At 41.5% G+C, this 15,148-nt stretch overlaps 1 protein-coding gene across 1 annotated transcript; it reads left to right on the plus strand.

The window, feature by feature from the left end:
• Positions 1-10,212: 10,212 nt before the first annotated feature.
• twist1b (twist family bHLH transcription factor 1b) lies at positions 10,213-12,136 on the plus strand. Its single transcript, XM_086038069.1, has 2 exons — positions 10,213-10,885; positions 11,683-12,136. The coding sequence occupies exon 1, from the start codon at positions 10,341-10,343 to the stop codon at positions 10,857-10,859; it is 519 nt and encodes a 172-aa protein (XP_085894195.1). The 5' UTR covers positions 10,213-10,340; the 3' UTR covers positions 10,860-10,885; positions 11,683-12,136.
• Positions 12,137-15,148: the final 3,012 nt, after the last annotated feature.

The raw sequence follows: 15,148 nt of genomic DNA on the forward strand, positions 1-15,148 counted from the left end.
GCATTCACGATTAAAGAGGAAACTACACACCATAGCACACTAACCATATAGGAACAATGGGATTAAAACTTGTATTTACATCTGTTGAAATGAGTAAAAAAAAGAAAGAAAAAGGAACATTTGTAAATTACAAAATAATTCTTGTGTTCCATCCATTCAGCAAATTCATGAGACATATTATTGGGAAATTTAGAGCAGCATATTTGCGGTGTAACAAGGTGTTTGATGCCTTTCTTCTGACTAACAGCCTGCTTGGAGCCTCTTCCCATGGCCACCGCTGGGAAGGAGGAAGCTCCATTACCACATGACTCACGGGGAAAGAGAGCAAGAAAAAATACAACGTGAAGTGCTTGGCAGCGTTTTGGAGCAGCTTTGTGAGTAATCTGTGTCCACATCCTGGCTGCCTGACTTTTCTCTCACTTTTTCCATCTAGCGGCCTTACAGAAGTTGAATTTCATAAAATGAATGCACACAAATGAGCCTTTTGAGCTTTGCTAATCATCAGCTCCTATGCAGAGAATCAGTCAGTGAAATGATGGCAAAAGGAATCCCTCATTTATTCGGAGCTGATGTGATCACATTCTACGCTGTGGTCAAAAGTTTTGTCAGGTGTACAGCAATGGTGTGGGGGATGTGCAGAGAGCGTGGCTGCTGACAGGCTTGATGTACCAAGCGTGACACTCCCAGTCCACAAGTGATCTAAAAACCAGATGGAGTCAACAGGGTTGGCGTTGAGGTATGCTGATAATCAGCAATGTGAGTTTTCATAACACACATGCCTTCCATCCTAAAGTCTCAGATTGATGAACTGCCACCTCCTTTTCTTCCCAGCTGACTTCAAGAAAAAGGTTGGCCAGTAAGCTTTATTTCATTTGTAATTTTTATACATATGTTTATTTTATTTATTTATTTATTTATTTACAGTACAGAGTGTCTAGATAAGTTCGGTGCTTAAGAAGTGCAGTCCACATGTTTGCATATCATTGTTTCATGAAACATGAAAAACGCCACAGATTTGTTTGCATTAATGTTGTGTCATCTGATTTTATTTATGACTTACTGACTTATGTTTGTGCTACATTTGTTTGATGGAATTTTGTGAAGTTGTCATCGTGAACACTTAAAAGACTGTCTAGTCAAAGCAAAATTCAACATCCCCCCCTTTTTAGCCATCTCAGGAGGCGGCCATTTTGCCACTTTATGTTGACTGAAAATGACATCACAGTTGCTCAGGGCTATTCATGGCTCACCTGTTTTCTGAAGCTGAGCCATGATTGGTTGTTACCTGAGCAACTGTGATGTCATTTTCAGTTGACAGCAAGTGGCAAAATGGCCGCCCCCTGAGATGGCTAGATTTTGCTGCTTAACTCATATTTCACAAACGCAATATTAATAAGTCATGTTCTGTTTGGACTGGTGGAGGCGCATACAACATATTCTTGTAAAGAATAATGATGGGGTTGACTTCCGCTTTAACTTGTACATGAATTCAGCATAGCAGGTTTATTATTTTTTCTTGAACATTTGCACCTCGAGCCAATTGGAGCTTGTTCAGTCTTGGAGGTTCCACTGTACTTTAAGATATTGCTTGCAATTATTCAAACTGATAATCAAGCTTGAATGACATCACGCCTTGATGACATGCCCAGCTGGGTGACCACACAACTTCCTCAATGATGAGTGAAAATAAACACAACTCCCAAGAGCAAACACACAAAAATCTACAATCAGCTGAGAGCTTGGGGGTAAATCTCTCTGAGGATGTGTCCTTGGCTAATTTCTGTCAACCAAGGGAGGCTGAAGGGTTCCTGTTCCAAAAACAACATCGCTAGAGAGGTAGCCCATTGTGTCTTCAGTAAGGAGGAGGAGAAAGGAAAGGAGGAAGAAGAGGTCACCTCTGACTGACACAGTGGGGGGGATCAGAGGTGAGCAGAGATGAGTGTGCAGCTGCAGTTGAGAGACCATCAGTGTCGTTACCTCGCATCATTTACAATCACGTGTCTCACTGCATTGTGGGATATGCTCGTGTCTGAAATGACTGTGTAATGACAAAATGAAGAAAGATAACACTGCTGGCTATTTAATATAGAAGTCAGCAGGATCCTGTGCAGTGTTGTTCTTGGCGAGAGATGGGAGACCCTCCCCCGCCCAGATCACTCCCCAACTGCCGACACCTCACCCCCACACTTCTGCCCATCATCCCCCTTGGATGATATTCATCCTTATACATCCATATACTGCCGGAGCACTTTGCTTGGCCCGCTCCCGGTTCACGGTCCTTGTGAGCGGCAACTCAGGTGAGATGCTTGAATGTACACATAATTAGTAGAAAGTACTACACAATGGGCTGCTGACATTATTCTCATGACTTGGATGCGGTGCACTGTTGATGCAGCATTATGCTGTTTCCCTGCCTCGCACTCTACTCGTGGCATGCCAAGTCTGGTTTGAAGTTAAAGATGCTCTCACTGTTTGTCCCATTCAGTTGATTCTCTTGCTTTGAATTATTCAAGCTGATAATCAAGCTTGAATGACATCACGCCTTGATGACATGCCCAGCTGGGTGACCACACAACTTCCTCAATGATGAGTGAAAATAAACACAACTCCCAAGAGCAAACACACACACAAAAAGCTACAATCAGCTGAGAGCTTGGGGGTGAATCTCTCTGAGGATGTGTCCTTGGCTAAGGGGATTCCCCCATCTATGGTCCCTTCTCAATGTTTCTCACTTTTCCCCAGATGGGTTTTTTGGGGTTTTTCCTTGCCCTCCTGGGGTTGAAGATCAGGGGATGTCGTGTATATGATCTGGTGCATATGTGAAGCCCTTTGAGACTTTCCTGTGATTAAGGGCTATATAAATACATTTGACTTGACTTGACTTGATTCTCCAAAGGGGGCATATAGTGGTATATTGACTTGTGAGTTTCATTCATTACAATTTATTTGAATGCCAAGTGATTTTTTCCCCCATTGAAATGGATTGAAATGCCATTAATCCGATCTAGCCCCGGAGGCCTATAGTAAGTGATGTCAGCTCCGGTTGGCCATTTACCATTTACCTTGCTCCTTGCAACTTGAGAGTGTTTTCATTTTGTATTTGTGTGTATGACTCTTTGTTTTTCAAAAATGATCACTTTTCAATGATCACTTTTCAACTGCAAGGCGGACCCAGATTGACAGACTGCCCACCCAGTGAGATTTATGTGAAAAAAAAAATGTTTTTTTTAATTTCTAGGAAATTATTAAATTATTTTTTTAAATGTGCGTTTCATTGTGTTTTTTTCTTTTATTGAATATTAAGAATGGCGTAATTGTGGTTGTCATTTTATTTGAATATACGATGTGTCGGGACGGGAGGATTATGCTCAGTGAATGAAATATTCAGACCCACCCTGATTTTTCCAGGCCCACCCATTGGCCACGTTCTGGCTCCGCCACGGATCTATATACAAATAGTAGTAGTTGGGTCTCTGATGTGCCTGTTCTATAGGGCAAAGTTAATTATGTTTCTCCATGAATGGCTTTGTTGGATGCACAGATTAGCACTAGCTAACAGCATTTGCTTCTGATAAGCGACACATACTTGGATGCTCGGTGAAGATGTCATTTTGGTGGGGGTGGACGGTGTTTGTGTTTGGCGACGCATCTGAAGGTAGTTGCCAGGTGTAAATCAGGTTTGCGCTTGCTTTGCAGTTCGCAGTTGCTTTTTTAGATTCATGCAGCCTCCACTAGCTCCGCCTCTAGAAATCACGGTAATGAAATCCATACACGCCATTGGCTCAGCAGTACTAAATGGTGCTGACAGAGGGCTGCAACCTGATTGGTGTGGTTGCCAGTTGGATCTGTTTGCTCGATTGCAAATATTTTGGAGGGTGTTCGTGTTTGTAGCTCTGTTTTTGACTTTGTGTGTGTATACCCTTTCACCAAAGGTATGAGTGATAAATCATAGAGTAAAATGTTATTGATGACATCAATACTGAATGTAAGCAAAAATAATTGATCACATCAAAGCAATAAAGGGTTTACTACACATTGATTGTTTTAAGGTTTTACAATTAACATGAGACTCTTACTGCTGGGATCATGCACTCGCGGGCGCATGCATGCTCATGCACCGTGAAAGGTGTTTCAGGCAACTGGGGTGAGGTCTCGTTCTTTCAGATCAAACTCATCCAATCATTCCTTTGTGGACTTTGTCATGTTGGAACAGAAAACGTTACAGCAATTTGTGTTGTATCCATAACGTTGTGACTTTTAAACTCAAATATATGTATCAAGGGGAACCGTTTAACATCTCTAAATAACAAATCAAAAAAGTGACCTTTTTTGGTATCTGAAATAAAACACGACATATTCATTTGCATCCCAATCAAATCCACAGTGCAGTTATGGAATGCATTACTTTTTATTTCAAGACTATATTGCAGAGGGACTATTTCATCAGCTCAAATAAAAACAATCCAGTCAAATCAGATGGTTGATTGTGAGGTCTGTGGACTGTCAAGAGGGTGAAAAGTCCCCACTCCTATTGAGTTTCATGGTTATTTTTCATTGTGGAAGGATGGCAGGGCTCAGGTGGGGAAAGGGGATGCCCCAGTTCCTCCCACAACCTCCACTGGTGAAGTGTGCAAAATACTGACCGAACCCGCCATGGTTTCATTTACATTAATATTTTGGTAGTGGTGGGAAGCGGTGAAGTACAAATTCTTTGTTATTGTTTTTCAGAAGATTTTGCCGTATTCACTATTATGATGACTTTTACTTTTAATTTCTCCATTTGAAAATTCCTTGCTTTTGAGCTTTTTTTTTTTTTAGAACAGGCCCACAAGCTACTCATGTGGGCCTTGATGACTACCTGTTTCCTGCGGGCACCACATTGGTGACCCCTGGGCTAGTGTTTGGATTAAGACGTTTTTCAAATATATATTCTATAGTACTACATACAGAGCAGTGATTCAGTTGCAGGACTAACGCCTACAAATGAAGTCGTCCGCATGGCTAGTATTCAGGCATAAATGATTAAGCCCCATCAATTTTGCTTAGCAAGAGAGCATGCAAATGTGTTACGTGACCTGGAAAAAGATTAGGGGCAGTTCTGTTGATTTATGTGTCTACAGTATGTCTGCCGCATAGTCAAATTTTGATTCCAGTTGTGAAGTTGTTCTAATGAGTCAGGGATTATTTTTATTTATAACATTTCCCTTGGACGATACATTGGAATTAACTTGTGCCCCACCAATGAATTGAATATAAAAACACCACTGCTGCACAGATATGTTACCGGGTTAGCAAGAGATGAGTCTGTCAGCCCGTTTCCTTCAAGTGCTTCACACAATCGTAGCACTCTCGAAAGTCGACGCAGCACCTGTTTATAGCAAAGCCGCGGCAAAGCTACTGTAACTCTCTGCGCAGACGTTTTCATTGCGTGGGTCACTGCATTGGTCAGCGTGCTGCAGCAGCCTGGGTGAATATGTGTGTGTGTGTGTGTGTGTGTGTGTGTGGTCTGCTGCATGCCAGCAAGCTTTTATAGACAGCAGAAGGCACGGCTCACTGGTCTCCAGGTTTTTAGATTTAACTGCGGCCAAGGAGCCAAAAACACACACGCTAACTTTCCACGTCTAAAACAAAAAGTAAGGGAAAAGTTACGACATGCTGCACGATGCTGAGATGCAGCGGGATGGGATTTTGATTACAATTGTGATGTTTGGGCTGCACCAAATGCAGACCATGTGATGAGCAAATCTAAACCCTTATCTGTGCGTGCGTGTGTGTGTGTGTCAATTTCCAAGCTGTGAAAACATACTGGAGCTTGCTGGTTCCTTAGCGGCTAATAAGGTGTCATTGTTCTGAGTGTGGAGCTGTCCCACATCCCATTCAGATGGTATGAATAGATTTGAATAGAACATGAACAGTACGTACTGACACACAATAGCCGTGCACTAATTTAAGTGCTGTACACTTCAAGGTGACCTCCAAGAACCACATCAGCCCTCATTAAGTGGGAAAGCCTTGCCTAAAGCCTGGTTCACATGGCAAGATTTTAAAATTGTCTGCTGACTTCCAAACTCTGAAAGCCCCCACTCGTGACTACAAAAAAAAATCACGTGTATTACAGTTTTGAGCGTACCATGTGTGGTATGCAGCCACATGGCAAGATCAACACATCACACGAATCGATTCATTCGCGACCTCTTCTCACGCACTGAACGAAGCAATATTTTTTTTTTCTAGACATGCTGGTTGATGATCTGGCCCACAATGAAAGGAGTAAATCATACTTTGTACTTAAGGTTATCTTTGGAGACACCCGTCCTTTCAGCTCTCAGTCGAGTCATTTTCTGACCCACCTTGTATACGTACAAACACCCTTATACGGGTGTTCAACAACTAACGGCAGGCCTTGGCTTTGACCTCTCAGACCAAGTGCAATTGTGCTCCAAGCAGAAAGAGAAACTTGAAGCCCGATTAGAACGGGCAACATCAAAGCTGTGTGCTTTAAAGACTCTCTTTTACTGCTAGGTCCAGGAGTCCTGGCTCCTCCATGTCCAGACGGCTTTTAAAGTCGTGTTTTTATCCTCACCTCCCTTTTCAACACCCCAAATCATGTCTCACTCTCACAGGACTGCTGTTATCAGAATTTCCCCCAAATCCAATGTCTGGCTTTCTCTCCTGAATGGCACATTATGTTGCTAATGACAATGTTGTCGTCCAATGCTGTTGCTTGACCCGGTTAGCACCCTCGGGTTAATTGAGCGCTCTCGTCCTTTTAAAGAGCCCTGTCTTTCCTCATGGCGCGCAGCTGATCCATCTCGGCTATAGCTGGCATCAGACTCTGTGCAGTCGGCCGCTTTAATGGAGTGAGCGCGGATATCACAGGCAATTGTGGGAGCGTCGCGCATGTGGGGGACTGCGGTTTGTTATTCCAGCAGATATGAGTGGGCCGATAGAGAAACGCTGCCTTCCAAGGCCCCAGCAGAGAAAACAGACAGGTCTCTGTGGATCTGGCTCGGGTTCAGATCGTATAGTGAGTGAGATCCCGAGTTGCGTCTGCCTTGATGTGACCTCTGGGAGGTTGCTCCATGACGCTCGTTCAAGACCGTAATGAACACTTAGAGGATCACAACAACCAAGCCGGCACTCGTTGATAAGTGGATGAGTGGGCACACGTCATGGCGTCAATTTGCTCTTTTTGTATTCGTGTGCGTCTTTTCCCGTCAATGGGATGAAGGTTAGGTCTTTATTAAAGATCAACACCGGTGGAGTTGTCCTGTGATGACATCATGTAGCTAAGAAGCAGCTGTGTTTTCTCAGAGTCACTTCAGCAGCAAAGAACTGAACTCGGCAGTGCAATCTGCCAAGGATTATAAATATAGAGTTGGCCTAAATACAAGCTTCTATTTTTTTATGTATGTACCATGCAAAAGGTCACCGCCAAAAGCTTTGTTGTTTTAATGACCTTTTTCACCAGTCAATGTGACATAGTAAATAAAAGGACGAATGCAGTTAACAGGATTACAACAACAACAACAAAAAAAATCTATGGAGAGAGGTGGTGGCACTGGGCCAAGGAAGAACATGAGATGTGGATAAAAGGTGCCGCTTAAGGATTTTACTTTGACCGTTTTAAGTCATCAATAGATCAGAGCATGCCCGGAATCATGACGACAAAACCTGTTTGCTTATCATCCTCCAGGAACTATTAATATGGGGGCAGCAACTTTGTGATACCGAGAATTTTATTCATCAGACGACGTAAAAATCACAACAATTGTGTTGCTTTACGGCACTGTGTCGTAACAATTCGGCCGTATTATGCTAAAAGTGTGTGGAAGTATTTTATTTACGATGAGACCTGTAGAACAATCACTTGCAAAACTTAAAAACGAAAAAAAAGGGGGAGGGGAAAACTCATGAGATTCACAAGACTTACAGGGACGTATTATGGAAATTTGACTTTTTTGTTTATATACAAATACAGTAGTTGGAGTGCCTGCCCACCCACCGAGTGTGAAATTAATTCCGTTTCTGAATTCTGCCAAAGTGTGACGGCTAATTTATGGTCAATAGTTAAATTATCCAGGGATGACTTTGTGCAAGCTTCATTCATTTTTAGTCTGATGGAGCAGGGTTAAACACTTGCTACTCAGGAGGGAATTTTTGAGTCTACAAAAGTAGCGTTGCAACACTTGAGACTAGTCTTCCTTTCGAGACCAGTCTCGAGGCCACATTTTAAAGCTCTTGGGCTTGTCCCGGACTTGACTCCCCAAATTGTTGGTCTTGTGTTGGAAATGGACTTGCCACAACCGGTACCCCTTCGAGGACCTGCACTACAGAAAATGAATCCAGACTGCTCTTCACAAACAGGTAAAAGGTGCTTTCTGAAGTCAGTACCATGGACAGGGACACCACACAGGTATGTACACCTTGACAAGGCACAGTCAGATTCTTATTTGTCTCCTGCAAATCTTTGCAGGTTACAGTACAACATTTTCTATGGACGTTCCAGTGCTCTTTTGCGCTCATGAGGGTGCTAGATTAAAACCTACTTTGTGACAATGCAGCTCAAGTCCCATTTAAACAAGCCTGTGTGTGTTGTTGGTACCTGGAGGTGCTCCCCTTAGAACAATACTTCACTCTCAGGCCTCGGTGAAGATGTAAATGGATGGTCCGGCTGGTGTTGTGACCTCTCACCCCGACTGCCCCCTGTTTCCTGAACCAGATGCTGCTCCCGTGGACCAGGGCCTTCTCAACCTAAACAAAGTAATCCTCCACTAAACAAGATGGATATTGTATCACCACGCCAGTAAATACCAGAGGGCCTCGCACACAAAGCTGCCTTCTCCTCTCCCTCGGCTACGTCGACTCAACAGGGGGGCTCTGATGAACGCATTGTTTCATATATGCATGCACAAAGACATACTGTAGCCTGTGATTTATGATGCTTTTTAGTGATCCTTTTTAAATCTACATTTGTGGCTTATAAACAAAACATGCCCTCTTGTGGGGAATATAATTAGAGCATGAGGAAAAAGTTGGCCAATGTGCTGCATGTGCAATGTGTCAGATTGGGCTCATGCGTTGCATAATGAAACGCGTTTGATCTCCCTGGGATTAGGTCAGACTATGGCAACATTATTAGCAAACGTCATGTAGGTTGCACGCATGGTTGCGGAAGAGAATATGTGATTCTTTTGGGAGGTGTTTCTTTTGGTTGGTGCAGTGAAAGCAGATTGTCCAAAAACATTTGGGCTGCTATATGTGACGGGGGAGGCAATTTGTTCTAAATTTCACTTGTTGTTTGTGTATGCTTTAAATTTTATTCGTTCTCATAAAAAATGTATATATATTTTGTCCATATTCTCATAAGAAAAACTTCTGACCCACAGCATGCCATACTACCCTAAGTCCTTATTACACGCTCCCTCTCTCAGTCAAATTGTTCTTGACAAAGTAAAATAATTGATTCAAAAAGTCATTACTTCATTTTTTAAAAATAATTGTGTCTCATGTGTTCCTCTATCCTATCTAAAGTGCTTGAAACATGCAAATGTGTAAGAAATATGTTAACGTGTCATAACTGAAGGGTGATTGTAATGGCAGAATTTCCAGTGATAATGTGCAGATTTGATTGATGTTTTAATGTAATACTATTCTATACAATATTACTGTGGTTAAAGTGGTGTGCAATTCTAATATTTTGGTTTCGATTACCTTGTTCAGCTACATGAGAGGGTCAAAATATCAGACAGACAGAGAGACAGATACTGTATAGATATAGAGTACTATATAAAAATCTTTGTAATGGCAGATTCTGCAGTCAGTCATAGAGCTATTGCAGAATGCAACCACAATCGTTAACATATTGTTAAATTATGACCTTTTGTAGTCATGACAGTTCGCAACTGAGTTCTGTTATCTTCATAACGGCGTACGTCACTGATAGTACAGTTTTACACTATTGCAATCAGTCACAATGTCTGTTAATATTATTTCAGAGCGATGGCAGTGGCAAAGAACGATTTTTTTTTTCCTGCAATGATGTAATGATATAGCACCGTTATCTGGCTTTCTTTTGTCACAAGAGGGCCCACCCCTCTGGTGACGTCGCTCGCCCTCTCGTCCAATCGTGTGCCTCCCCAAAAAGTTTTCAGCCTATAAGATGAGGCCAACTTTCTCAAGTGTCAGAAGACTTGTCCTCCCGGAGGCCCATCTATGGATACTTCAGCGTCTTCAAACTGCACAGACCTCCAGGTGGACTAACCCGAGGGCTTGATGACAGGGAGGTAATATTTGGACTCTTTTAGAGGGGGCGCGCTATTTCCGTGTGGCGAGTGGAGATGTCCGAAGAAAATTTGGGGGAAGAGTCAAGCAGCTCCCCGGTCTCCCCTGTGGACAGCCTGAGCAACAGCGAGGGGGAGGCGGACACGCAGCCCAAAAGAAGCGCGAGGAAGCGGAGGCCGAGCAGGAAACACGCCGCCGACGACTCGGACAGCCCGAGCGCGGCGGGGGGCAAACGGGGCAAGAAGTCGAGCAGCAGCGGCAGCCCGCAGTCGCTCGAGGAGCTCCAGAGCCAGAGAGTCATGGCCAACGTGCGGGAGCGTCAGAGGACTCAGTCGCTCAACGAGGCGTTCGCGGCCCTGCGAAAAATCATCCCCACGCTGCCCTCGGACAAGCTGAGCAAAATACAGACGCTCAAACTGGCCGCCAGGTACATCGACTTCCTGTGCCAGGTGCTGCAGAGCGACGAGCTGGACGCCAAGATGTCCAGCTGCAGCTATGTGGCCCACGAAAGGCTCAGCTACGCCTTCTCCGTGTGGAGGATGGAGGGCGCCTGGTCCATGTCCACATCTCACTAGCACCCGGACGGCTCGAGCCCAACATGGTATGGAGGTACACTTTTTCAAACTAAATGGTCAACTATGTTATTTTTTCCCGCTAAAATGCATGCATGTTCTTTTTTGTCTTAAGTACATGATGTAGATTATACACTATATCTTCTGTTCCGGCTAAAAGACATGCATGACTATTTTTACCTGATTAAATACGTTATGCATATTGTCAAATACAGTTTTGACAAGTTTTTTTCTTGGCTAAAATGCATACTGCATAGTTTTCCCTAACTAAAATGCACGCGTGCTTATTTTCTTTGCTATGATGCATCATGCGTTTGTAAAAACTCTTTTTATCAAGTCTAAAATGCATGATGCAAATTGTTTTAATTTCCCAGCTAAAGCACACAACAAATTGACAATTATAGTGCGTTTTTTTTAGCCAAATACATTTGATTGCCAAACTGCAAGGTGCAATATTGTCAATTATTTTTCCAACTAAAATATCGAATCTGTGTTTAATAAAATGCATTACAAAGTGCATGCTCCAACATGTGTTATGCAACTAACCTGCATGATGTAAAGTTGTCAACTATTTTTTTTCTAACTAAAATGTCATATATTATTTTTAATTCATATTATGAAATGCTCCAACATGTTTGTTTGTTTTTTAGTTAAAATGCATAATGCAAATTGTTAGTTGGATTTTTCCCCCTGTCGTTAAAATGCATGACGTGTCACATGCAAAACAAATACACAATAAACTGATTGCAATGACATCCAAACCAAGCACTTTAAACACAAATCATTGTGTGTGTGTGTGTGTGTGTGTGTGTTTGACCCTGCACAGGTGACTGCTGATACTAAACTTCTCACATTCTGACGGGACATATCTGGAGTCCAATGCTGGTTACATGGGATCACTATTTAAAGCGAAGACCACGGAGGTGCTGCAGGGGATTTTTTGTTTGTTTGTTTTTGCAGCCCCCTCACACCCCCCACTCTGATGACGGTGTACAGTATTTACATGTTGTTGACGACGAATGTTGAATATATCACCGCTGATGCCTGTTGAGAAGAGTTGCTTTTACTAAATGTATTGGGACTTATTTCTGCCACAGTGGAGCAAGGCAGTGTAACTTGCAGTGTGTGTGCGCGTGTACGTGCGTGTGCGTGTGTGTGCGTGTGTAATTCTCTACTGGTGGTGTAACCCACATTATAAGGCTGTTTTTGTGGATCAAACCTGTGCAAAGAAGTATTTTCAGAAAACATTTATTTATTTATTGGTATTACATTTAGGAATACATCCTGTGTTTGAAATATAAATACATTCCTATTTTTATTATCACTTTTTTAAATGTTTGTATATTTTTTGCAATAAAGAAAACGAGAATATTTTTGCATTCACGATTCTTTCATTCTAATTAAAGATCGTTTTTTTAGGGTATAAAGATGTCACACACGTGAGAAACCACTAGGCACAATGACAAAAGCAGATAGGTTAAAATACCTCCCATAAAAAACAAAACAAAAACATAATTGCAAGTTAAGTGAAAAAGTGCGACGTGTAATTCAAAAAACACTCTTTAAAATACATAAACCAAATCCCAGTTGAAATGACACTTTGTGTGTTTATTGCTTCTGTGAGTTTACATGTAAATTCAAGTCATGTCCTGTACCCACACACTCACCACACATAAATAAGACTGGAGTACTCGTGTCGACCTGCCAAAGTACTTTCATTTAATTAATTAATTGATTTATTATTATTTTCAGCTATTATGGTCTTCGTTTAACTCTATAGAAAACTCTACCTGCAACCTGCGTAATACAGATGCGTTTTCTTGACGTTCCAATATACTAAATAATCACTACTGCTTCAACAATACGTCCTGCACATAAAATAAACCAATATGATAAAACGCGACTTCCGGTGTCGTGATGCGTGCTGTCATCGCTTTGTGAAACGTTTAGGTGACGTGGGAAAGTTTTTCTCACTGTCCAAAGAGAAAGCCGTGACCGTTTGAAGGTGTGTAATTGGCCTTCGAGGCATGTATGGAATTCCCAGATGTCTATGAAATTTAAGGAGGCCCTGAAGGTAGCGTGGACGAGGGGGCCACTCTCACTGTTTGCGTGGGCGGGAGGGGGATTTGCACAAACCCACAAACACTAAACACATCTACAGGGCACGGGCCCTATAGATTGACTTGGTGAATTTTACATTTACGTGTCATTAATATTCATATATTGATCTAGTATTGAACGCACCACACTCATCTTGGAATTGAATTAACGCCGAATTAAAAACACGTTCTTCCCTGGATGAAACAACCTTAAATATGTTTCCCCTTTTCAGAGTAGAGCACTTGCCAATTGAGGCACACAGAATGAAACCTATTTAGAACAGATGTTAGTATTTTTTTGGGGGGGAAGAAAAAAGTCACGTGAAATGAGCAGATGTTCAGAGTGTGGTGCAGAAGCTCACACAGTGCATTGCATCGCAGTGCACGGACGGAGGGAACCCGCACGACACGCCGAAGTGGAGACGGACCGAGCCCGAAAACACGTTTATCAGCCACAACTTTCCATTCAATGGATTTTATCCCAATGATCGCGTGGGCTTTGGGAAGTGGATGTGCATGGCTAATCTGCACGCAAGAAATGAAAAGGTAGGGCATTTAAAATGTGTTGTTTTGTAAATGTATTGCAAGAGATTGCATGCCTGCGTTCTATATTAAATAAGTGCTGGTGGAAATATGAATTATGCCACGTGTAGATCGGTTTTTTTTGGAAAGAGGTCAACACTACTCAAGCCGCGTGTGCATGTGTGTGCGCTTGTGCGTGCGTGTGTGTGTGCGTGGGCGTGGGGTATGTGTGTGTGGGGGTGCGTGTGGAGGTGCGTGTGTGTGTGAGGGTGCGCATGTACGTGTGCCTGAAAGAGGGGAGCATGAGAATTTTCATGCAGCTGTTTGGAGAGGGAAACTAAAACCGGGATTAGTATTGACAGTATCTCATTAAGAGCTATGTACAAAGTATTTCACTTGACTCTACTGTACAAGACTCCAAAATGAAAATACCGAGAAACTAGCTTGCGGGAAAACAAGCATATTGTAAAAGTATTATTATTATTATGTAACGTTAATAACTGTGCTAACAGTAAAAAAAAAAAAGAAAAAAGAAAAAAGAAAAAAAGAGCAATACTACTACAATTAAAAACAAAGAGTGATTATTAGTATTAATATTTCTGGGTATGCATTAACACCATATATAAAATGAAATATAATTTTGTAATTGTTAAAAATATTTTATTTACTATAATAGTGTCTCAATTGTACGTGTCAAATTTTAATTTAAAAGTCCCTCCAGGTACCATCTAATGTATTACGTCAATTAAATGACTTCAATAGGTTATTTGGTTACTTCTAATTTGTGACCAATCAGTTTTAATTACCTAATTATTTTCCTCTTTCCTGTTCTTCTGTAATCAAAATATAATAAAGCATTTACTTAGTAGGTCATGCTGGATTTAAAAAAGCATAGTGTCAACGTTAATTTGTGCTTTAAAAAAAAGAAAAATTGGAAACATATGTGCATGAATACAAAGTTCTTTGCTGGGTCTTTCAGAAAAGAGCAGGTGCAGCTTCAAACATGTCTGTGGCTAGAGAGTAAAATTTTCCAGAGAACCTAAAAATAAAACAAAACCGCCGAGCACACTCTCACACACACTTTTATCATAATCTAATTCATAACTATATAAAGTGAATATCATATAAGGCATGTATGGGGTCTTGAATAAGTACAAAACAGAGGAAAAGTTTAACTTTATGGAGGAAACAAGGAAAACATGCAGAGGCCGATTACTTTAAGTAGTGGTTTAAATATTTTTATAGACTACATGATTATAAATAATTTTGTGTGTAATATTCGACCAACTTTTTCAATTGTATTTCATATTAAGAGCATATGTAGGTTAAAAGGTTTTGTCCCTTTTTTTGGTTTGTTTTAATAATAGTCCAGAAAAGTTTTTATTTTTTCACTTTTAGAATTGCACAGAGGGCAAAATGAACACTTTCTCAGCCATGAAATAACTTATAGAAAAAAATTATTAAAATAGAAGATGCAATTTCATGTTTCTTATTGTGTCACTACGTTGGCAGCAGGTAGTTAAAAAAAAGTTCATTGTGATGGTCTTAAAGGGGATCAACACAATTAGCATTCTCAAGTTTGTATAATCTATGTGGCAATTTGTCATTTAGACGGCTGGTGTACACACACAAAGACATATACCGGTACAGTAAAAAACATAGGCACGAATG

This window comes from Filicampus tigris, chromosome 8, assembly GCF_054856515.1.
Source record: "Filicampus tigris isolate MCC_2025a chromosome 8, RoL_Ftig_1.0, whole genome shotgun sequence".
NCBI lineage: Eukaryota > Metazoa > Chordata > Actinopteri > Syngnathiformes > Syngnathidae > Filicampus > Filicampus tigris.